The sequence below is a fragment of the Dipodomys merriami genome, unplaced genomic scaffold, assembly GCF_024711535.1.
Source record: "Dipodomys merriami isolate MVZ:Mamm:240054 unplaced genomic scaffold, mDipMer1.0.p SCAF_52, whole genome shotgun sequence".
Taxonomy (NCBI): Eukaryota; Metazoa; Chordata; class Mammalia; order Rodentia; family Heteromyidae; genus Dipodomys; species Dipodomys merriami.
This window is the reverse complement of record NW_027206091.1, coordinates 5,295,995-5,320,545: the sequence shown is the minus strand read 5'-3', so window position 1 is coordinate 5,320,545 and position 24,551 is coordinate 5,295,995. Positions and strand designations below refer to the sequence as shown.

At 48.5% G+C, this 24,551-nt stretch overlaps 1 protein-coding gene and 1 non-coding gene across 3 annotated transcripts; both read right to left on the bottom strand.

The window, feature by feature from the left end:
• Nucleotides 1–3,824: 3,824 nt before the first annotated feature.
• Nucleotides 3,825–3,898, bottom strand: Trnat-agu (transfer RNA threonine (anticodon AGU)). The gene has a single exon. It is a non-coding gene; the product is annotated as a tRNA-Thr (tRNA).
• A 2,510-nt stretch (nucleotides 3,899–6,408) lies between these two features.
• On the bottom strand, nucleotides 6,409–23,375 carry Wdr88 (WD repeat domain 88). 2 transcript variants are annotated; one of them, XM_069999041.1, is made up of 11 exons: nucleotides 23,023–23,375; nucleotides 21,778–21,888; nucleotides 19,228–19,316; nucleotides 16,698–16,761; nucleotides 14,349–14,487; nucleotides 13,460–13,589; nucleotides 11,886–12,073; nucleotides 10,248–10,330; nucleotides 9,845–9,913; nucleotides 8,375–8,467; nucleotides 6,409–6,718 (listed from the first exon to the last, which is right to left on the bottom strand). In XM_069999041.1, exons 1-11 carry the CDS (start codon nucleotides 23,329–23,331, stop codon nucleotides 6,572–6,574), a joined length of 1,422 nt encoding a protein of 473 aa, XP_069855142.1. In that variant the 5' UTR covers nucleotides 23,332–23,375; the 3' UTR covers nucleotides 6,409–6,571. The 2 variants fall into 2 exon arrangements, with proteins under 2 accessions (XP_069855142.1, XP_069855143.1); XM_069999042.1 differs by lacking the exon at nucleotides 8,375–8,467.
• Between the last annotated feature and the right edge of the window lie 1,176 nt (nucleotides 23,376–24,551).

The window sequence follows — 24,551 nt, the reverse complement described above, 5'->3', positions numbered from 1 at the left end:
GGCCCTCCCCCGTCCCTCCCCCACCCCACCCCCTGAGCGCGCCTGGGGACCACGTGATGCGCCTGGCGGAGCCGCAGTGGCGTCGGCGGGCAGGGCGGAGTCGGCCGGGGGGCGGGGGGGGGGTGCGCGCAGGCCCCGCCTCGCCTCGGGGTGCTGGACAGCTCCATCCATGGGGTCTGTAGGGCGCAGTGCCTTCTCCTAGACAGCCTGAAGGAGAGAGGAGGGAGAGGGGGTGCGGGGGGGGGGGAAGGTCCCTGGTCTGTGGATGGCATGGTTGCTCAGGAATTGCTGTCTTCCAAGAGCCAGAAGAAGAGGATAGAAAGGTGAGAGAGATTAGCACTATTTCAAAATGCACACGTGGTGGGTGCCTGTGGCTCAGGCCTGTCATCCTAGTTACTCTGGAAGTTGAGATCTGAGGATCAAGGTTCAAAACCAGTCCAGGCGGGAAAAGTACCATGAGACTCATTTCTCTGGTGGATAGAGCACCAGAAAACTTGGAGTGGTTGACTAGAAAGTTAACTATACATCCTCCGGGGGGATCCAGAAATCCACATCTGGGTGTTAGCCTAGTGAAGGAAGAAACTATTTTCTGTCAGGCATGGGTAGCTCACCCCTGTAAATCCTAGCTATTCAGGAGGCTGAGATCTGAGGATCATGATTCAAAGCCAGCTCAGGGAGGAAAAGTCTGTGAGATTCTGTCAGATTATTTGGACTTTGCCAGAAAACTACACAGCCATCCAGGTAGAGACCCTGGTGTGGATGTGAGGACCAGGAGCCTCATCATGGCAGACCAGGATTTATGGCTGCTGCCCAAGTAGTAGATACGTAGCTCTGCAGCTGCCCAGACCTGAAGGTCACTCTAAGGGGCTCTTGCTGCCTTATTTGGTGGTAGCTGCCCCAGAGAAGTGCCATCCCAAGGCAAAGGGGGGTTGGAGGCTGATTATTTACTGCCTTTACTACATGGGCCTAATGTTGCAGAAAGGGAGCATGCCAAGCTGTGGAAGGGGGAAGGAGAGGGCTAAGTTATTGGAAGGGAGCTCATTGGGCTAACAGATTCTCTCTCTCTCTCTCTCTCTCTCTCTCTCTCTCTCTCTCTCTCTCTCTCTCTCTCTCTCTCTCTCTCTCTCTCTCTCTGTTGGTCATGGGGCTTTAACTCTGGGTCTGGGCACAGTCCCTCAGCCCTCAGCTCTTCAGCTCATCGCTAGTGTTCTACCACTTGAGTCATAGCACCACTTCTGGTTTTCTGAGTGGTTTATTGGAGATAAGAGTCTCACGAAGTTTCCTGCCTGGGCTGGCTTTGAACCATGATTCTCAGATCTTAGCCTCCTGAGTAGCTAAGATTATAGACTTGAGCCACCATTGCCCAACAGCTAACAGATTCTTATCTCCAACTAACCAATAAAAGGCTGGAGGTGTGGCTCAAATGCTAGAGTGTTAGTGTTCGCCTTGAGCACAAAAATTCAAGGATAGGGGCTGGGAAGATGGCTTAGTGGTAGAGCACATGCCTTGCATGCTCGAGGCCCTGGGTTCAATTCCTCAGCACCACATAAGAAAAAAGCCAGGGGCTGGGAAGGTGGCTCAGTGGTTAGAGTGCTTGCCTTGCATGCATGAGGCCCTGGGTTCGATTCCTCAGCACCACATAAGCAGAAAAAGCCAGAAGTGGCGCTGTGGCTCAAGTGGTAGAGTGCTAGCCTTGAGCTGAAGAGCTGAGGGACAGCGCCCAGGCCCAGAGCTCAGGCCCCATGACTGGCAAAAAAAAAAAAAAAAGAAAGAAAGAAAGAAAAAAGCCAGAAGTGGCGCTGTGGCTCAAGTGGTAGAGCGCTAGCCTTGAGCTGAAGAGCTGAGGGACAGCGCCCAGGCCCAGAGTTCAGGCCCCATGACCAGACCCATAAAAAAAAAAAAAAAAATTCAAGGACAGCACCCAGACCCCTGAGTTCAAGCCCCACGACCAAAAACAAACAAAAAACAAAAAATCTCCCCTGAGGGAGAGGCCCCCATCCATGTTGAACCTTTATGCAACAAACTCCTACTTAAGGCTTTCATACAGGTGCCTTGCTTCTGAGCTTCTGTGTACAAGCCTAATGCTCTCCCATTTTGAGCCACAACTCCACTTCCAGTTTCCTGGTGATTCATTGGAGATAAGAGTTTCATAGACTTTCCTGCCCAGCCTGGCTTTGAACCATGATCCTCAGATCTCAGCCTCTTGAGTAGCTAGGATTGCAAGTGTGAACCACCAGCATCAGACTTTTTTTGTGTGTGTAACTATCCTGGGGCTTGAACTCAAGACCTGGCACTGTCTCTGAGCTTTTATAGTCAGGGTTGGTGCTCTACTACTTGAACCTCAGTTCCACTTTTGGCTTTTTTAGTGCTTCATTGGAGATAAGCATCTCACTTTTTTTTTCTTTTTCTTTTGGTCATGAGGCCTGAACTCTGGGCCTGGGCACTGTCCCTGAGCTCTTCAGCTCAAGGCTAGCACTCTACTACTTGAGCCACAGTGGCCACTTCCGGCTTTTCTGCTCATGTCATACTAAGGAATTGAACCCAGAGCTTCATGCATGCAAGGCAAGCACTCTACCACTGAGCCACCTTCCCAGCCCTCACAGATATTAACTTGGTGAGCTTGGGACTGCTATCCTCAGATCTCCGAGTAGCCAGGATTATAGGCATGAATCACAGTGCCAGCCTGAAATTCTAAACCATGTGCTTTGTTTTGAACAATCTAACTCAAGCCTGCTATTTCCCTTAACTTCATTGCTGTTGTTTTCCCTCCTTCCTTTCTTCATACATACTGGTAACAGTATTACCACTAATCAATCACCTCTGAACCTGTCTGGGACTCTGGACTGGTTTTGTGTGGAGGATGTGTGTGTGTGTGTGTGTGTGTGTGTGTGTGTGTGTGTGTGTGTGTGTGTGTGTGTGTGTGTGTGTGTGTGTGTGTGTGTGTGTGTGTGTGTGTGTGTGTACGCGCACTGTTACTGGAGCTTAGATGCTTGTTCCTTAGCTTTTTCACTCAAGGCTGAGCACTGTATTACTTGAGTCACAGCTCCACTTGTTTCCTTCTTATCTTCCCTTCCCTTCTCTCCTTCCCTCTCTCCCACCTTCCCTCCATCCCTCCCTCTTTCCCTCCTTTCCTTCCTTGTGGTTAATTGCTGATAAGAGTTTTATGGATTTCCCTGCCTGGGCTGGCTTAGAATCGCAATCCTCAGATGTCAGCCTCTTAAGTAGCTAGGATGACAGGCGTGAGCCACTAGTGCTCCTGTTGGATTTGACCCATGGCTATCCTAGGAAATACCTTGAAATCTCCACCTCCACACCCTCAAAGTCTTGGGTATGATGGCTCTACAACAGGTCCCCTGCATGGTTGCAGCCACACACCCCTGCCCAGGCCTTGCTGTCCAGCCCACCCTGAACAGTTGAACAGAGTCTTCCAGGATCTTCCACAGTTGGGGTTCAACTGCATTGCCACACGGCCACACTGCATTCTTAGCTTTCCCTCTGGTCCGCACTTGACCTCTCAGGGCCTGCCATCCACCTGCAAAGAAGTCGAGGATTGAAGGAGGAATCCAGTGTTTTGTGGAAGGCTTGCCTGCATTCGACATCCCAGGAGACCCACGCCAGGGGCTACAACCTCGGTGTTCCCTTTCAAGGTCCAGGTTCACGATCTGGAGATTCAAGGTGGGGGAACTGTGTAGCTTGCCAGGCCATGCAGAGATTTCGGGTGAAAAATACCTTTCCGAGTTCACCTTCGCATCCCCAAAGTAAGAACAGTTGGAATATATGGAAAGCAAAAGCAAAACGTAACGAGAGAGCTTACGCTCAAGTGTAGGCACCGCTGGGATTCGAACCCAGGATCTCCTGTTTACTAGACAGGCGCTTTAACCAACTAAGCCACGGCGCCGCCCGCGTAAGTACCGCGAGAAACGATTCCCCATCTCTAGTTACCTCACGAATCGCACGCATGCGCAAAGCTAGTCTGCCGCCTGTGGCAGGCGCATGCGTGGGGGGGGTCGTCTTTGACTCTTCAACACGCCAAGGGTGGGAGGAAACCCAAAACGCCGGAAGTTCTGTCGTGACGTCATGGTCCCGCGACAGCCTCCCGCGCACTGTCTCGTCGCGCCAGCATCTCTCAGGAGTCGCCTGAGCCGGGTGTGGACGTTTGTGTGTTGCTGCTGGGAGGTGAGATGAGGTGGGGGGAATCCCCCCCACCCGTCTTGGAAACACCCCAATTTCCCCCAGCGCGGCTAGACTTCAGGGGCGTCCTGCTCGCTCTCCGCGGGCCCTCGGCGGGATTTGGCGAACGACGGTGCCGCCCTGGGGAGCTCCAACTTCCATTCGGCCTCTCCTCGCGGCGAGTTTGCGGGTGTGTGTGTGGGGGGGTGCTGATGGGCCCCCAGCAACTACGGATTTCATGGGCCCAGGCTGCTGGCTTCGAGCAGCAGCACAGGACCTGCTTCCCTTCCTGCTTCCCACAGGGCCCCCTAACATCTGCACCCCGGCACCTACCCACTAAATCCCAATGCTGAGACCTCCGCAGGAATGTAAGGTCGATGCAAAACATAGATGTATGGGAAGGGCGCCCCACTATTATTTGTAGCTGCTCAGCCAGGGGAACAGAGGCTGTCATGTACGGTCTGTCCATTTTCTTTTTCTTTACGTGTGTGTGTGGGGGGGGGGGGGGTCCTGAGGTTTGAACTCCGGCCCAAGCGCTGTCCTCTTTCGCTCAAGGCTAGGGCTCTACCACTTGGAACCCGTAGCTCCACTTCCGGTTTTCTGGTGGTGGTTCATCGGAGATAAAAGGTTCACGGACTTTCCTGCCCGGGCTGGCTTTGAACCACGATCCTCAGATCTCAGCCTCCTGTGTAGCTAGGATGATCAGCGTGAGCCACTCATTCCTGGTGCCGTCCTTCTAGAGACAGGAAAGAGCACGGGGAAATGGCGCCTGGGAAATAGCAGCCAAAAATTCACAGAGACAAATATAGTATGAGTAGTTTGATTAAAAGCATGAAGAGAAAGAGGGAGTTAGGTTGATAGGGATACGTTGTCAATTTGGGAAATTTCACAATGAAACACACACACACCCATACTGTATAACTAAGCAAATAAAAATACCACATAAGCACGTTTTTGCTTTAAGCTTTATACTTCATCATAAACTGCAACGTTTTAGTAAAAGTAAAAAGAAAAGATCGCTCTCTCCCTTTGACCCTGTCTCCTTGCCCAAATATTTAATGTGCTCCAGAATCACAACAAATATACATACATACACACACATGTATGAATTGACTTATATCAGATATATAAGGGAGCACAGATATACTTTTCCCTCCATAAAAAAATTAAACTATTCATTTGTGGAGGTGGGTTTTCTTCCAAAAGTAAGTAATGAAGTTAATTTGGAAATACTACTTAATTCTATAGAGTTAATTTTATTTGTGGGTAATACATTCTGTGGTTGTAGTTGACTTTCTTCCATGAATGAGCAAGGCATAAATTTTACTTTGAAAATTGAATTGTGTAGCGTGTTTCCCATGGCTCACACCTGCAATCCTAGCTACTTCAGGAGGCTGAGAAGTAAGGATGAGGTTTACATCCAGCCCAAATAGGAAAACGTGAGAGATTTATCTTCAATAAACCAGCAAAAAGCTAGAAGTAGAGCTGTAGCTCAAACTGTAGAGCTCTAGCCTTGAGCAGAAAACCTAAGGGACCATCCTAAGAGCACCATCCCTGAGTTCAAGCCCCAATACTGGTACCAAAAGAAAAGGAAAATTGAGTAAGCCAACTTGAATGTTAGCTATCAGCCATCTTTATTCCCACTGCAGGGATGGATCTGAGCATGGCACCTATCCAAATAATGAGCCCCCAGGTCATGGTGATTATTGGTACATGGCCAGTCTATCAGCAGACAATGGATACTTTACAAATTACTTTGAATCAAGTTTTAAAATGAATCAAAGGAGACAGGCACTGTGGCTGCTGCATCCAAGCTACTCAAGAGGCTAATATCTGAGGATCCCAGTTCAAAGCCAGCCCAGGCAAGAAAGCCTGTGAAATACTTATCTCCAGTCAACCAGCAAAAAGCCACAAGTGGAGTTGTGGCTCAAGTGGTATCCCACCGACCTAGAGCAAAAAAGCTTATGAGGGCTGGGAATGTGGCTCAGTGGTAAAGTGCTTGCTTTAGCATGCATGAAACCCTAGGTTCCATTCTTCATTACTACATACACAGAAAAGCCAGAAGTGGCGCTGTGGCTCACGTGGTAGAGTGCTAGCCTTGAGCAAAAAAAAAAAAAAGCTCAGGGACAGAGCCCAGGCCCTGAGTTCAAGCCCCAACACTAGCACTAAAATAAAAAAAGCTACTTCAACGATTGACATGTAAGTTTGTTTACAGAGAAATCTATGTTTATTTCCATTTGAAAATTAAAGTAATTGACCTCAGCCAGGGGTGCTGTGGGCTGGTACAGTGCCGCATGCCTGGAGAGCCCTCCAGGCGAACCCCAGAAGGCTTCCTGCAGCAGGACCCCTCCACCTGCACAACAAGTGGCCCATGCTCCAGTCACTCAGGACCCAGTGACCATCAGTCGGCCTGGCCGTTATCTTGTGGTGAAAAAGAAACCTGGGCTTGGTCATCATCTTCTTCCTCCTTCCGGCAGAACATACACTTGGTGAAAATCTCAGAGGAGGTGTCACTTTCAGTGGAGAAAGGCTTGTCACATTGTTTGCACTGACATAAAAAAAATACATTTTTTGAAGTAGAGAACACATGCTGGTCAGGCAGGGGATTAGAATTCTCCCCTCTCCCACCTCTAATTACTTTTGACGTAAGCTCCCAGGGTGCACACAGTGGGTCCCCAAACAAAAACAACCCTGGTTTTCCCTACCTCATCCCTGCCAAAGCAAGCAGGGATGTAGCCTGAGGATCTGAGGACCATGGTGGTAGTCAGCAGGGCCTGCTATGGCTCCCTTGACCAGACCTGCCTGCCTCAGACCTGGGCTCTTCCATACACACACACACACACACACACCTACCTGCCTCAGACCTGGGCTCTTACACACACACACACACACTCCACTTCAGACACCACAGGCTGTTCCTGCTGCTGGGAAATCCCTTCCCTTAAATATCTTTCTGTCTCACCCCATTCCTTATGTCTTCCAGTCTGTACATGTCACCTCAATGAGGAGATATTTCCTAGACATCCTTTCTAATAGCTGGGGTGTGGCTCAGTGGCAGAGTCAGTGTCCAGCATGGATCCTTGGGTTCCTTTCCAACCACTAAGATAGATGATTGATTGATAGATAGATAGATAGGACCTTGGCCCTCTTGCTTTTCCTTTCTTGCACTTTTATTTTTTTGTCAGTTGTGTGGCTTGAACTCAGGGCCTAGACACTGTCCCTGAGCCTCTTTGTGCTCAAGGCTAGCGCTCTACCACTTGAGCCACAACACCACTTCTGGTTTTTGAGTGGTTTAATTGGAAATAAGAGTCTCACAAGGACTTTTCTATCCAGGCTGCTTCGAACTGCAATCCTCAGATCTCAGCCACCTGAGTAGCTAGGATTTACAGTCATAAACCACTAGCGCCCTGCGCCTGTGTGTGTGTGTGTGTGTGTGTGTGTGTGTGTGTGTGTGTGTGTGTGTGTGTGTGTGTGTGTGTGTGTGTGTGTGTGTGTGTGTGTGTGTGTGTGTGTGTGTGTGTGTGTGTGTGTGTGTGTGTGTGTGTAAGAGCCCAAGTCTGAGGCAGCTGTGGTCTAGCACGCACACGCTAGTACTGGGACTTGAACTCTGGGTGCTATCGTAATTTTTTTTTTTTTTTTTTTTTGGATGGTCCTAGGGCCTGAACTTGGCCTGGGTACCGTTCCTGAACTTCTTTTTGCTCAAGGTGAGCACTCTACCACTTAAGCCACAGCATCACTTCTGACCTTTTTTTTTTTTTTTTTTTAGTAGTTTATTGGAGATAAGAGTCTCAGGGAGTTTCCTGCCCAGGCTAGGATCACAGGTGTGAGCCACCAGTACCCAGCTTTCCCTTAGCTTTTTTCCTCAAGGCTAACACTTGAGCCACAGCTCCTCTTCTGGTGTTTTGCTGATCAATTGGAGATGAGTCTCATGGACTTTCCTGCCCAGGCTGGCTTTGAACCTTGATCCTCAGGTCTCAGCTTCCTAAGTAATTAGAATTACAAGCATGAGCCACCGGCACCTGGCCATCTTATGTCACCTTTATCCACAGCAGTGGTCTCCATGGGACTTCCTACACTCCCTTAGAATTGAAGCATCCATAGGATATGGTTATATTCTCAGTGATCAAAAAAGGTTTAGTCCAGTGAGTAGCTTAGAGAGGGTGACTGAAAACCTGCTCAGGCCTTCATTTTACCCAATACCAACCTGTTTCATCTTCACGCCCATAGCTTTTTTGGAGTTTATCACCATAGGAATTTCATCAATATCTTCAATATTCCACAGTCTCATGGTCTTATCCTAAGACAAGGTCAGTGGTAAAGCCATGCTCCCAGTGAGGCTGTTGTACAGCTATATGGTAAAACATTCATGACTAAAAGAAGCACATTGTTAAACCACAAAAAGACATGGACAAGCTGGGTGCCAATGGCTCACAATTATAATCCTAGCTGTTCAGGAGGCTAAGACTTGGAGGATCATTGAGGCCAGCTCAGGCAGAAGAAGCTGATTTTTAAAAAATCTCCAGTGAACCAGCAAAATTGCCTGACTGGAGGTACAACTCAGGTGGTAGAGCATCAGCCAGGAGCAAGCATGGGAAGGTAAAGCCTGAGTTCAAGTCCAAGTATGGACATAGGAACAGAAAAATTGGGAGCATTGGGCTGGGAAGGTGGCTCAGTGGTAGAGTGTTTGCCTTGCATGCATGAGGCCCTGGGTTCGATTCCTCAGCACCACATAAGCGAAAAGAAAAAAGCCGGAAGTGGCGCTATGGCTCAAGTGGTAGAGTGCTCGCCTTGAGCTGAAGAGCTGAGGGACAGCGCCCAGGCCCAGAGTTCAGGCCCCACAACTGGACCCCTCCCCCCCCAAAAAAAAGAAAAATTGGGAGCATGGTATTAGATGCTTGTAATCCCAGCTACTTAGGAGGCAGAGGCCAGGGAAAAAACAAGACCCTCTCAGGAAGATAAGTAAGCAAAAAGGATTGAGGGTGTAGCCCAAGTGGGTCTCCTTTCTCTCTACATTAGTAGCCCTTTGAGTTCCCCAATTGTGTATAACAGCCAGACCCTGGGCCATTCTCCAGGTGGGTGGGTCACAGAAACCAGCTGGCCAACTTGGTCTCTGCACCTCCCCTGTGAGCTGATGCTCATTCTCCGAAGCCCCTTGTTGGCCTCACTCCCCGACAAAGCTCAGTCTTCAGTGACACAGTTGTGGAAATATGTGCTTCACATACAAGGGCTTACCTTCGTTGTCTTCCCCCTAGCTCCCAGGGGTACACATGACACTAAGCCCTCCCCGGAAGGTTTTGAGTTGTTGTTTGTGTCAGTGCTGGGACGTGAACTCAGGGCCTTAGTTTTTTCACCCAAGGCTAGCACTCTACCAACTTGAGCCACAGAGCTCTACTTCTGGCTTTTTGGTGGTTAACTGCAGATAGGAATCCCACTGATTTTCCTGCCCTGGGCTGGCTTCCAACTGCAATCCTCAGATCTCAGCCTCCTGGGAAGCTAGGATGACCAGTGTGAGCCACCAAGTGCCTGTCTCCATCCTGCCACCGTCTCCAGAGTACTGGGATTACAGGCACCTGGTCCGCCAGGAGTTTTACACTTGGGAATAAACTGTAGCCTTTGTCAGTTCTGATCAGTGTGCCAACTGTTAGAAGTCACTTGGGGCTTGGCAGCTTTGTACCTTTGAAGCTGACAGGATCCATTTGTTGCTACTACTAACTGAAACATCCATCACCCAATCAGTATGACCCTGAAAAGATAAAAATAGAAATTTAACAAGGACCTAGGGGGGGAAAATGCCTTCATGAAAATAGGATAACAAGCCAGGCACAGTGGCTCATGCCTGTAATCCTAGCTACTCAGAAGGCTGAGATCTAAGGATCACCATTCAAAGCCAGGGCAGGAAAGCCCAGGAGACTTATCTCCAATAAAACCACTCAGAAAACCAGAAGTGGTACCGTGACTCAAGTGGTAGAGCGCTAGCCTTGAGCTGAAGAGCTGAAGGACAGGTCCCAGGCCCAGACTTCAAGCCCCACAACCGACAACAAACAAACTCAGATGCTGAATTACAGTGGCCTTTGTACCTTCAGGGACAGCTTCCGGTAGCCTTCTCCCACATCCCAGATAGCCACGGTGTTGTCCAGCCCTCCAGAAATGAGATAAGAGTCTGCAACATAGAGTTTCAAATGAAGTTCGCCTCTGTGAGACCACAGCAGGCTATGAGTGTGTGTGTGTGTGTGTGTGTGTGTGTGTGTGTGTGTGTGTGTGTGTGTGTGTGTGTGTGTGTGTGTGTGTGTGTGTGTGTGTGTGTGTGTGTGTGTGTGTACAGATGTGTACAGATCTGGGGCTTGAACTCATTCATGGCCTGAGCAGCACTGTCTGAGCTTTTTCACTCAAGGCTAGCACTCTACCCCTTGAGTCACAGCTCTGTTTCTGACTTTTTTTTGTTGTTGTTGTTAGTTCATTGGAGATAAGAGTCTCACTGACTTTCCTGTCTGGGCTTTCTTCGAATTACTATCCTCAGAGCTCAGCCTCCTGAGTAGCTGGCACAAGCATGAGCCACCAGTGCCCTGCTCATCTGTGGAATTTTTGTGTCTCTACCACTGATCACTGGGACCCCCACCCCCTTCCCTAGGTGGCCCAGTGAGTCCCAGCAGTGACCAGCAAAGTTGTGATTTACAGTAGTTAACCTTCATGAAGTTACTGCACACGCCGAGTTGGCAAATACTGATGGATTTCTGACTGGGTTAGATTCATGCAAACATATGCTCAAACAGATCCTCAGATCTCAGCCTCCTCAGTAGCTGGGATTACAGGCATGAGCTATCGGTACCCACCTTGGAATTTTCCATCACAGGAGTTAGTACATTTCTTTAATTACTTAACCCATATTAAACTGAGTTTGTGCCACTTGGAAACTTGTGTCTCAGGATGCACCATTTGAGTTTTTGGTCCTCATAATCCACTATCACTGTTGGAATCATGGGAAATCCCATGACTGATTGATTGATTGATTTCTTTCTTTTTTTTTTTTTTGGGGGTCCGGTCGTGGGGCCTGAACTCTGGGCCTGGGTGCTGTCCCTCAGCTCTTCAGCTCAAGGCTAGCGCTCTACCACTTGAGCCACAGTGCCACTTCCGGCTTTTTTCTTTATGTGGTGCTGAGGAATCGAACCCAGGGCCTCAAGCATGCCCCTTTCTTTCTTTCTTTCCCTCCCTCCCTTCCTTCCTTCCTTCCTTCCTTCCTTCCTTCCTTCCTTCCTTCCTTTCTTTCTGTTTCTCTCCCTCTCTCTCTCTCTCTCTCTTTCTCTCTCTCTCTCTCTCTCTCTCTCTTTCTTTTTTTTTTGCCAGTCATAGGGCCTGAACTCTGGTCCTGGGCACTGTCCCTCAGCTCTTCAGCTCAAGGCTAGCACTTGAGCTAGTACTGTCCATTCTTAGCTGGGCATCCGTGGCTCATGCCTGTAATTCCAGCTACTTAGGAGGCTAAGGTCTGAGGATCAAAATTCAAAACCAGCCTAGGCAGGAAAGTCTGTGAAACTCTTTTTCTCCAATGAACCACCAAAACAAAACCGGAAAGTGGAGCTGTGGCACAAGTGGTAGAGCACCGGCCTTGACCAGAAGAGCTAAAGGACAGCACCCAGGCCCTGAGTTCAAGCCCTCGGACCAGCACAAAAACAACAACAACAACAAAATATCAAGATGTCTTCTAGGTATTAGCTACTCACTGTCTGTGGCAAAGTGACAGCAGCTCACGGAACCTTCGTGGCCCTGCATCAGAGTGACACAAGCTCCCCGGTTCCGGAAGTCCCCTGTGTGCACATTCCATATTTTTAAGCTTTTGTCCCAGGAAGTGGTACAGAGGAAATGACCACTGAAGGTGAAGCAGCAGTTTGAGATGGCATTTAAGTGTGCCCTGAAACACAGACAGGGGGAGGGGTCCATGCCTCAGGGAGGACCGGATGTTGAGAGCGGGATGTGGGGGAGGGGATGTCATTCCATCAATCAGTCCAGATGTGAATTGCTCATGTGCTAATGGGAACATTGTGTGTGCGTGTGTGTGTGTGTGTGTGCGTGTGTGTGTGTGTGTGTGTGTGTGTGTGTGTGTGCGCGTGCGTGCCAGTATTGGGACTTGAACTCAGGGCCGGGGCATTGTCCTTTAGCTTTTTTAAAGTACAAGGCTGATGGTCTACAATTTGAACTAGATCCAATTAAACTGGTTAATTGGAGTTAAGAGTCATGGACTTTCCTTGTTGGGCTGGATTCGTACCTCAATCCTCAGATCTCAACCTCCTGAGTAGCTAGGACTTAAAGGTGTGAACCACTTGTGCCTGGCTCCTTTCCTCCTCCTCCTCCTCCCCCCTCCTTTCCATTATGTGGAGTTCATTTTGATAAATATTATTTTCTATGATCAGATGCACACAGGCATTGCACCTTTGTGTTCCTCTCTTAAGAGTATCCTCCTTTGGTCTCACTGTGTGACTGCCTACAGTCCTGTATCATTTATCATGTCCCAGTGTATGTTAGATTTGGCTTCTACATATGAGAAAAAAAATGCACCATTTGTCTCTCTGAGCTTGTCTTACCTCACTTAACATGATTTGTTCTAGGACCATCCATTTCCCTGCAAATGGCTTAGCATGATTCTTTCTAATGGCTGTGTAAAATTCCATTGTGTACCACACTTTTTGGCTCCACTCAACTCTTGTAGGGTTTCTGAGCTATTTCCATAGCTTGGCTATTGTGAGTACTGCAGCAAGGAACTTGGATGTGTAAGTGTCTACAATATCCTGGCTTGTGATGTTCTGGGTAGATGCTCAGGAGTGGTATGGCTGTCTTTTGTTTTGTTTTTTTCGTTTATGGTGGGTCGTGGGGCTTGAACTCTGGGCCTGCACAGTGTCCCTGAGCTCTTCAGCTCAAAGCACTCTACCACTTGAGCCACAGTACCACTTCCAGTTTTCTGGTGGTTAATTGGAGTTAAGAGTCTCATGGACTTTGCTGCTTGGGCTGGCTTTGAACCGCAATCCTCACATCTCAGCCTCCTGAGTAGCTAGGATTACAGGTGTGAGCCCGGCTCTGGCTCTTCTTCTTTTAAAGGAAAAAAAAAGTTTTAATGCTTTATTTTCTTTTAATTTTACTTATTTTTATTTGCTTTTTTAAAAAATGTCATTATAAAGCCAATGTACAGAGGGATTTTTATTATTATTTTTTTAATGTGGTACCAAGGAATTGAACCCAGGCCCTCAAGCATGCTAGGCAAGCACTACCACTAAGCCACATTCCCAGCCCTCCTACTCCTTACTTCTTGATGGTGAACAGTGTGGACTGAGTTGTGACATCCCAGATCTTGATACATCTGTCCAAGGAGACAGATGCTATCCTGCGGCTCTCGGGGTCAAAGCAGCATGCTGTGATGGACCTTCTGTGGTGACCTGCGATATGGGGCAGGAACAGCGTAGGCGGCAGTGTGCACGCAGACATTGTTTTGTTTGTTACAAACACCAGACTGAAGGGAAAGGACTAGCCAAAGAGATTCAGCCGTAGTGCTAACTATGCCTTTCTCAAGTCAGGCTCGGCTTTCATCGTGTAGTTGTTTTTATTTTTATTTATTTGAGGTAATGCCTCTATGCCCAGGCTGGCCTAGACCTAGAATTCCTATTAATACTGTCTTGAGCCGGGCGCTGGTGGCTCACGCCTGTAATCCTAGCTACTCAGGAGGCTGAGATCTGAGGATCGCGGTTCAAAGCCAGCCCGGGCAGGAGAGACCGTGAGACTCCTATCTCCAATAAAACCACCAGAAAACCGGAAGTGGTGCTGTAGCTCAAGTGGTAGAGCGCTCGCCTTGAGCTGAAGAGCTAAGGGACAACGCCCAGGCCCAGAGTTCAAGCCCCACGACCGACAAAAAAAAAAAAAAAAAAAAAAAAAAAAATACTGTCTTGAGTAGCTAGGAAAACAAGTAAGTGCCACCAAGCCCAGGTTTGCCTCTTCTGATGGCATCTCAAGCCAAGCTGGCCTCAAACTTCAGTGTTCTGAATTGCGGCCTCCTGAATGAGTAGGACTATAAGCCTGAGCTACTATGCCCAGCTACAATGTAGTTCTTATCATGATGGTTTTACTACATAAAGGTTAAAAGTGACAAGGGGCCATCCGGGTAATGGACCAGGCAGAGCAAGGAACAGGTGCACACTCACGTTTCACATGAATCACGGTGGTGATGTCTTTCGCATCCATGATGCAGATCCCATTATCCAAATCTAGGGCTGAGACCACGTATTTACCATCAGGTGAAAACTTACAGGACAGGACAAAGGTGTCGTGTCTGACCTTCCACTGAAACAGGAAGGTCCAGTGAGTTCTCCTGGGCTAAGCTCTCCACCCCATAAGAACTTACTGTTTTTCCATTCATGTGCTTGCCTCCATGATGAACTTGGAATGAGATCCAAGGATCTCTCTTCCTGCCCAGGAATGGGTCTGGACTGAGATCCTATTTTTTTTTTTTTTTTGTCCATCGTGGGGCTTGAACTCTGGGCCTGGGCGCTGTCCTTCAGCTCTTCAGCTCAAGGCGAGCACTCTACCACTTGAGCTACAGCACCACTTCCGGTTTTCTGGTGGTTTATTTGAGATAGGAGTCTCACGGTCTCTTCTGCCCGGGCAGGCTTTGAACCGCGATCCTCAGATCTCAGCCTCCTGAGTAGCTAGGATTACAGGCGTGAGCCACCAGCGCCCGGCTGATCCTATTTTTTTTTTTAACCCTTCAATAGCTGGGATAACAGGAGTGCTCACAGTGGCTATTGGTTGAGATGGGATCTTCCAACTTTTTTTTTTTTTTTTTTTTTTGGCCACGCTGGCCTTGAACTGTGATCCTCCTGATCTCAGCCTCTCAAATAACTAGGATTTCAAGAACAAGCTACTGGCACCTGACAAGTTTGATTAACTTCACTTAAATTTCAAAAAGGACAGAGGAACAGGAACAGAAAGAGTGCTGGAGAATAGGCAGTAAGTTCATGGTAATGAACAATTTATTCCTGTGCAAGTACATGATTTTTTTTGTGTGTGTGATGGTACTAGAACTCAGGACTAGGTGTTGTCCCTTAGCTTTTTCATTCAAGAATGGTTTTCTACTACTTGAGCCACACCTCTACTTGTGGCTTTTTGGTGGTTAATATGAATCTCACAGGTTTTCCTGCCTGGGCTGGCTTCAAACTATAAGCCTCAGATTTCAGCCTCCTACGTCGATAGGATAAGAGGCATGGCCCACCGGTGCCCAGCCATGCCCAGTATGACTCATTTCTAATGCTTATAAAATGTCAGGAAGGACAATCTGGGACTAGGTTAATAAAAAGAAATGACAGAAACTGGGTGGCGGGTGCTGATGACTCACACCTGTCTTCCTAGCCACTCAGGTGACTGAGATCTGAGGATCAAGGTTCAAAGCCAGCACAGGCAGGAAGGACCATGGGAATTCTTTTTTTTTTTTTTTTTGGGGGGGGGGTCCGGTCATGGGGCCTGAACTCTGGGCCTGGGCGCTGTCCCTCAGCTCTTCAGCTCAAGGCGAGCGCTCTACCACTTGAGCCAGAGCACCACTTCCGGCTTTTTTCTTTTTTTTTTGCTTATGTGGTGCTGAGGAATCCAACCCAGGCCCTCGAGCATGCAAGGCAAGCGCTCTACCACTGAGCCACCTTCCCAGCCCCAAGACCATGGGAATTCTGTCCAATGAACCAGTTAAGAAGCCAGAATGGAGGAGGTGTGACTCAAGTCATAGAACACCAGCCTTGAGAGAAAAAGCTAAGGGACAGTGAGCAGGCCCTGAGTTTAAGCCCGCGCGTGCGCGCGCGCACACACACACACACACACACACACACACACACACACACACACACACACACACACACACACACACACACACACACACGAGGAACAAATTAGGAAAGGCTCAGAACACTTTTTGTCCCATTGTCTCAGCCCTATTTTCTGACTAATCCAAAAGGCTCAAAGGAGTAAGGAATGTAAGTCCGCCCACACCCTCAGCTTCTTCCTGTGGATCCAAACCTTTTTTTTTTTTTTTGTCGGTTGTACAGCTTGAACTCTGGGCCTGGGCGCTGTCCCTCAGCTCTTCAGCTCAAGGCGAGCGCTCTACCACTTGAGCTACAGCGCCACTTCCGGTTTTCTGGTGGTTTATTGGAGATAAGAGTCTCACGGTCTCTCCTGCCCGGGCTGGCTTTGAACCGCGATCCTCAGATCTCAGCCTCCTGAGTAGCTAGGATTACAGGCGTGAGCCACCAGCGCCCGGCGGATCCAAACTTTTTATCTTTCTAGCAGCATCTTCAACCAGCAGCTTCCTTTCCCCAGCGGAGGGCAGAAGGGCCCCGTTTTTTGCAGGTATGGCCACTGGAGGGCGCCATCACACCCCTGTCTGAATGGCTGAGAAAACTGGAAGACCCAGGGCTTTCATAATCTTCCCTAATGCTAGGTCCAGCCCGAAGCTACACAGTCAGAATCCCTCGCTGCCGCCACAACCAGGCTGGGCCAGCCATACCTACCAGCAGTTTGCCAGTTTCAGTGTCCCAAACCCTTACTGATTTGTCATAGGATGAGGCGACAACCCTGGAAATCAAATAATAAATATAGGGTCTTAAGCAACAATGGGACTTAAGGCTTCTTTCTTTCTTTCTTTCTTTCTTTCTTTCTTTCTTTCTTTCTTTCTTTCTTTCTCTTTCTTTCTTTCTTTCTCTTTCTTTCTTTCTTTCTTTCTCTTTCTTTCTTTCTTTCTTTCTTTCTTTCTTTCTTTCTTTCTTTCTTTCTTTCTTTCCTTTCTCTCCCTCTTTTCTTCCTGCCCCCCCCCTTTCTTTTCTTTTTTTCTTGCCAGTCCTAGGGCTTGAACTCAGGGCCTGAGCACCATCCTGGATCTTTTTGCTCAAGGCTAGCCACAGCTCCACTTCCAGCTTTTTTAGTGTGTGTGGTACTGTGTGTGCGTTCATGCTAGACAAGTACTCTACCACTAAGCTATACTCCCAGTCCTTTGGGTTTCTTTTTTTTTGGGGGGGGGTCTGGTTGTGGGGCCTGAACTCTGGGCCTGGGCACTGTCCCTCAGCTCTTCAGCTCAAGGCTAGCACTCTACCACTTGAGCCACAGCGCCACTTCCGGCTTTTTTCTTTTTGTTTATGTAGTGCTGAGGAATCGAACCCAGGGCATCATGCATGCAAGGCAAGCACTCTACCACTGAGCCACCTTCCCAGCCCCTTTGGGTTTCTTTTTATCTTCCCTTTTTCCTCCTTTTTTCAGTACTAGAGTTTGAACTTGGGGTCTTGTATTTGCTTGGCTTGCTTGACTGGCACCCTTAAGCAACATCTCTCTCCCCCCCCCCCCCCTGCCAGATTTTTGCTGGTTATTTACTTGGCCAGTCCTGGGGCTTGAACTCAGGGCCTGGGTACTGTCCCTGAGCTCCTTTTGCTCAAGGCTTGCAACTCTACCTCTTGAGCCACAGCACCACTTCTGGCTTTTTCTGTGTGATACTGAGGAATTGAACCCAGGGCTTCATTCATGCTAGGCAAGCATTCTACCACTAAGCTACATTCCCAACGCTATTTATTTATTCTTTGTGGTGGTACTGGTGCTTGAACTCAGGGCCTGGAAAAGGTCCCTCAGCTTTTATCCACACAAGGCTGGAGCCACAGCTCCACTTTCAGGTTTGGGAGATAAGAGTCACATTTCTGGCTTGGGCTGACTTTGAACCACAATCCTCAGATGCCAGCCTCCTGAGTAGTAAGGATCACAGGCATAAGCTGCAAGTATTGGGTTTTACTGTCCTCTTTGACAGCAATCTCTGTAAATCATTAGGGTTGTTCAGTCTCCTCCCTGACTCGTTCACATCTGACTTCTTACAGGAAAATGTTTTCATAGACAGCTCATTCTGTTCGGAAATGGTTTTCTGTGCAGATAGTGAAAAATAAACAACTGTACTGGTGCGATTTGGATATGAAGTGTTCCCCAAAGAGGATCACATGTTGAGGTCTTGGCCTCTGGTTTAATGGGCTTCTTGAGATATGATTGGACCAGAGAACTCTATCATTATCAATGGTTTTAACCCAATGATAGACACATATTTTTTTGGGGGGGGGCAGTTGTGGGGCTTGAACTCTGGGCCTGGGCACTGTCCCTCAGTTCTGGGCACTGCCCCTCAGCTCTTCGGCTCAAGGTGAGCACTCTACCACTTGAGCCACAGCGCCGCTTCTGGTTTTCTGGTGGTTTATTGGAGATAAGAGATCTCATGGACTTTTTCTGCCCAGGCTGGCTTTGAACTGCCATCCTCAAATCTCAGGCTCCTGAGTAGCTAGAATTACAGGCATGAGCCACCGATGCCCGGCTTGGACACATAATTTTTGGGTGTGCTAGTATTGGAACTTGAACTCAAGTCCTTATGTTCTTTTTTTTTTTTTTTTGGTTGGTTGTAGGGTTTGAACTCTGGACTTGGGTACTGTCCCTGTGCTCTTCAGTTCAAGGCGAGCACTCTACCATTTGAGCTACAGCGCCACTTCCTGTCCTTATGGTCTTACTTAGCTTTTTCATCCAAGGTGGGTACTCTACCATTTGAGCCACCCCTCCATTTCTGGCTTTTTGGTGGTTAATAGGAAATTAAGAGTCTCATGGATATTACTGCCCCTATCCTCAGATCTCAGCCTCCTGAGTAGCTAGGATAACAGGTGTGAGCCACTGGTGCCCAGCTTATATTTGCTTTTGTTTTGCGCCAGTCTTGGAGTTGAACTCAGGGCCTGGGGTGACACTGTTCCTGACATTTTTGTCCAAGGCCAGCACTCTACCACTTGGGCCACAGCTCTACTTTTGGCTTGTTTTGAGTAGTTTATTGGAGATGAAAGACTCATGGACTTTATTGTCAGGCTGGCTTCAAACCATGATCCTCAGATCTCAGCCTCCTGAATAACTAGGATTACAGGCATGAGCCACCAGTGCCCAGCTCATATTTGATTTAAACAAATATCTGTCACTGACACCTGAACTGCCCTCCTGCTGACTCACCCTTTCCTGGCCAAAGTAAAACCACAGAAATGTTACCTTTTGCTGTCAGCTGTGATGCTGCACTCTATGACAGGAGCTTTGGGGCTTTGTTCAAAATCTTGAATAACAATTCCATCAAAAGCATCCTTAAGTGAACGGGAGAGAGAGGAGAGAGAGAGGGCAGTCAGGGCTATGCCCTTTCCCTTCAGCCTTCCCCAACAGCCTTTCCTTCCCTTGCCTTGCCTTCAGAACCAAGTTCATGAATCCCATGTCCTATGGCTCTCACTCAGCTCCAGAGAATGGATGGGCATCACCCCTCCCCCCACCAAAGCTGGAAAGGCACCTCCAACACCCATGGTAACTGTGGCAAACTTTATGCACAGATCCATAGGAACGAGAGCAGAATAGCAGTTCCCATTTTCCACTAGGCAAATAGACTTTGGAGATGAGCAACATCTCTCAACAACTGTGTGTGTGTGTGTGTGTGTGTGTGTGTGTGTGTGTGTGTGTGTGTGTGTGTGTGTGTGTGTGTGTGTGTGTGTGTATGCTGGTATTAGGGCTTGAACTCAGGGCCTCGTCTTCTCACTTGGCTTTTTCATTCAAGGCTGGTGCTCTACTAGCCACACTTTCACTTCTATTCCCAGCTTTTTGCTGGTTTTTGGAAATAGTATCACAGTTACAAAAAAGAAATGTACTTTTAGCCGGGCACTGGTGGCTCACGCCTGCAATCCTAGCTACTCAGGAGGCTGAGATCTCAGGATCTCGGTTCAAAGCCAGCCCAGGAGAGACCGTGAGACTCCGATCTCCAATAAACCACCAGAAAACCGGAAGTGGCGCTGTAGCTCAAGTGGTAGAGCGCTCACCTTGAGCTGAAGAGCTGAGGGACAGCGCCCAGGCCCAGAGTTCAAGCCCCATGACCGACAAAAAAAAAAAAAAAAAAGAAATGTACTTTTTTTTTTTTTTTGTCGGTCGTGGGGCTTGAACTCAGAGCCTGGGCACTGTCCCTGAGCTTCTTTTGCTCAAAGATAGCACTCTATCACTTGAGCCACAGCACCACTTCTGTTGTTTTTTTTTTCTTGTGAGTGTGGTACTGAGGAATTGAACCTAGGGCTTACTTGCATACTAGGCAAGCATTCCTACCAGTAAGCCACATTCCCAGCCCAAAAATGTACTCTTTACCTGACTTATGTAACTGTAACCCCTGTATACATCACCTCTACAATATATATATATATATACATATATATATATATATATATTTAAATCTCATGGAGTTTTCTATGAAGGCTAGCTTTGAATTGTGATCCTCAGATCTCAGCCTCCTTAAGTAGCTAGAATTACAGGAGTGAGCCACTGGCTCACAGCGGAGTGTTATTACAGTGGAGGACCATCCATTTATAAAGCCAAATTAGCCAAGGGAAAAGTGCTGGGGGCAACATCCCGAAGAGACCAGGTATGGGTTCAAGAACCATCCTCTTAGCCAGGTGCTGGTGGCTCACGCCTGTAATCCTAGCTACTCAGGAGGCTGAGATCTGAGGATCACAGTTCAAAACTAGCCTGGGCAAAAAAGTCTGTGAGACTTTTATCTCCAATGAACTACTCAAAAATGGGAAGTGGTGCTGTGACTCAAAGTAGTAGAGTGCTAGCCTTGAATTAAAAAAAAAGCTTAGGCATAGTTCCTAGGATCTGAGTTCAAGTCTCATGACCAACAACAAAAAAGTCTTCCTCTTCATTGGATACTGGAAAGACAGACTGGAATCTAGCCACCCTGGTTAGTAATGTTGCTCTATAGATGAAAAATGTAACTGTAAACTAAGAGATGTATTACCTGGAGGCCTGCGGCATATGCCTTGGGGCCAGCTAATGGAATTGACCAGCATCCATAGTGTTGGGTCAGGTTCAGTATACAACAGTGTCCTCATGTGGCCAAGAGAAGGAACAGCATCCATAGACAATTTCAGCCAGCACCTATGGACTCAATTTTAAGTGAGGATACTGGCCAGGCTCTGAATGAATGAGGACAGGGTTCCAATAAATAGTTAGAAAAATCTAGATGTAACCATATATAGCTCTGGGTTACAAATGCAGTATTTCTGCATGGTCCCTGATTCTGTAAATGAGTCATTATGAGGGAAAGAAAAAGATGTGACCCCCTCAACATTTTTCACAGTCATTTACTCTGTGGTGGTAAAGGGACAATGAATTTTTCTTTGTTTGTCTGTTTGGCAGTACTGGGATCTGACCCAAAGAGACAGAAAACACATGAGTCTTACTGTTCAATCAAAAAGTTGAAAAGTAAAACTACTCAGGAGGCTCAGATCTGAGTATCATGGTTTGAAGCCAATCTGGGCTGGAAGTACATGAGATCTTTATCTCCAATGAATACCAAAGAGCTGGAAGTGGAGGTGTTGCTCAAGTGGTAACATGCTAGCCTTGAGTGGAAAAGGCTAAGGGACAGCACCCAGGCCCTGAGTTTAAGCTTCAGTACTCAGTACTGACACCAATACAAACAAACAAACAAAAAAACACAAAAGACAAGCAAAACAAAACAAAAACCAAAGAAGTATCTAGGCTTATAAGACATTTTAATCCCAGAAACTAACCTACCCACAATTTAACAGTGCGGTCAAAGGAGGCACTAATGATCTTTGTGTCATCCACACAGAAGTGACAGGAACTCACAGTATGCTCATGCCCAGCCAGGATTTTATATGGGACCTGTAAACAAACCAACGAAACCAGTTCAAAAGGAGGATACAAGGCTGTTACACAAAAGGCAATTCGTATTTCTTTTTGCAGAGCTGAGTATCAAACTCAGGGCTTTGAACTTGCTGGGCAAACACTCTTCCACTGAGCTAAATCCCCAACCCTACCAATTGTGTAGGGAGAGAAAAAAAAAAAAAAGCAGGTGTTGGTGCCCATGCCTATAATCCTAGCTACTCAGGAGGCTGAGATCTGAGGATCACAGTTTGAAGCTAGGTTGGCAGGAAAGTGTGTGAGACTCTCATCTCCAATTAACCACCAGAAAACCAGAAGTGGAGCTGTGGTTGGTGCTAGGCTTAAGCAAAAAGAATTCAGAGACAGTGCCAGGCCCCAAGTTCAAGCCCCACAACTGACAAAAGAGTGTGTGGGGGGATTAAAATACTCCATTTACAAAAGCATCCACAAGAACATGTAGGAATAAATCAAAGCAAGTGGAAAATTTGTACTTTGAATATTACAAAATACTGCTGAGAGAAATTAAAGACCACTGGGGTGGCTTATGTCAGTAATCCTCACTAATCAGGTAGCTGCTAACTGAGGATCTGGGTTGAATGCCAGCCAGGGAAGGCAAGTCTGTGGAACTCTTTGTCTCCCACAAACCACCAATAAAGCTAGAAACATGGAACTGTAATTCCAGTAGTAGAGTGCTAGCCTTGAGTGAAAAAGTGAAGGGACAGCAGTCAGGCCCTGAGTTAAAACAAACACAAAAATAAAATGTAGCAGGGCACTGGCGCCTCACACCTGAAATCCAAACTACTTAAGAGGAGGCTGAGATCTTGAGGATCACTGTGCAAAGCCATCGTGGGCAGAAAAGTATGTAAAAAGTATGTAACACACACACACACACACACACACACACACACACGGCGCCCTTCCCCTGCTCTCCCAGCGGGCCACAGCGCTGTGGGCGTGGGGATGCAGTGCTCTCTGTCTGTCTGTCTGTCTGTCTGTGGGGGGTGCTGCGGGCTGGGGTAGGGGCACAGCATGGCCCAGCATGCAGATAAAAGCCACATTGACACTCCCCCCTCCCTCCTCCCCCCCCCCCCCCGCCCCATCCCCGAATCCGATCCGTCACTCGTGGGCTCTGACCTTGGAGAGGGGCTGGTGGTCTCCCCAGTTTATCTCAGGCACCTCCTCGTCCTGGTCCTCGGACAGCCGAGGTAACCTGTCCAGGGACACCGGGTCGTGGGTGTTCAGCATCCTCTCCCGACGGCGGATGTCCGGGAGGGACTTCCTGAAGTGGCCCAAGGCCCTCACCAGGGCCCCCCAGGGCACCTTGTGGCCCCTGGGTGGCTCCTGGGTGGCGGCCTGGGTCCTCCAGCCCCAGGCTCGCTCAGGGAAGTTCGGGATCTTCCTTCTGCGCGGGATGCGCTGGGGGCTTGGCGGTGGGCGAGCCATCTTGGGCCCTGTCTGGCGATGCCTCTCCCCACACAGCTGGCAGGGGAACGGTGGCCCCGCGCGCCCTCAGGCCTCCCTCCCATCCCGCCCCCGCCCCCTCCCCCTCCCCAGCCCTTCAGGGCCACGAGCTACCCCAGGGACCTCCCCCCCTCCCCCCAGGGAAGATGATCTGAATCACAGCCATCAGGCCACTTGAAGGAAAGTGGGTGTTTCCATAGCCTGGTGGTCTGTGCACCCCTGGAGGAAGATGAGTTTGAGGATTAGCAAGGATATGCAGCAAAACTGGGTAAAAATAAACAAATAAAAAAACATAAAAGCCAGGCGCCAGAGGCTCACCCCTGTCATCCTAGCTACTCAGGAGGCTGAGATCTGAGGATCATGGTTCAAAGCCAACGCTGGCAGGAAAGTCTGTGAGACTCTTATCTCCAATAAACCAGTAGGAAACTGAAAGTGATGCTGTGGCTCATGCGGTAGAGTGCTCACCTTGAGCTGAAGAGCACAGGGTCAGCACCCAAGCCCAGAGTTCAAACCCCACAACCGACAAAAATAAAATAAAAAATCAAGGTGCTGGGCTGGGAAGGTAGCTCAGTGGTAGAGCGCTTGCCTTGCATGCCTGAGGCCCTGGGTTCGATTCCCCAGCACCACATAAGCAAAAAGAAAAAAGCCAGAAGTGGCTCTGTGGCTCAAGTAGTAGAGCGCTAGCCTTGAGCTGAAGAGCTGAGGGACAGCACCCAGGCCCAGAGTTCAGGCCCCAGGACCGGACCCTCCACCCCCCCCACCCCCCCACCCCCGCCAAAAAAAAAAAAACAAGGTGCTTTGTGGCCTGTAGTTCTAGCTTCTCAGGAGGTTGAGATTTGAGGATTGAGGTTCAAAGCCAGACAATACAGGGAAGTCTGAGACTTTTAACCAGCAAAAAGCCCTAATTAGAGCTGTGGCTCAAGAGGTAGAGTCCTAGCCTTGAGCACAAAAGTTCAGGGACAGTGCCCAGGCCCAGAGTTCAAGCTACAGGACCAACACGCACACACACCCTGATGCATGGCCTCTTTTTCTTTTCTTTTTTTCTGTAGGTCCTGGGACTTGAGCTCAGGGCCTGGGCACTGTCCCTGAGCTTCTTTTGCTCAAGGCTAGCACTCTGCCACTTGGGCCACAGCACCACTTCCAGCTTGTTCTGTGTTTGTGGTACTGAGGAAATGAACCCAGGGCTTCATGCATGCTAGGCA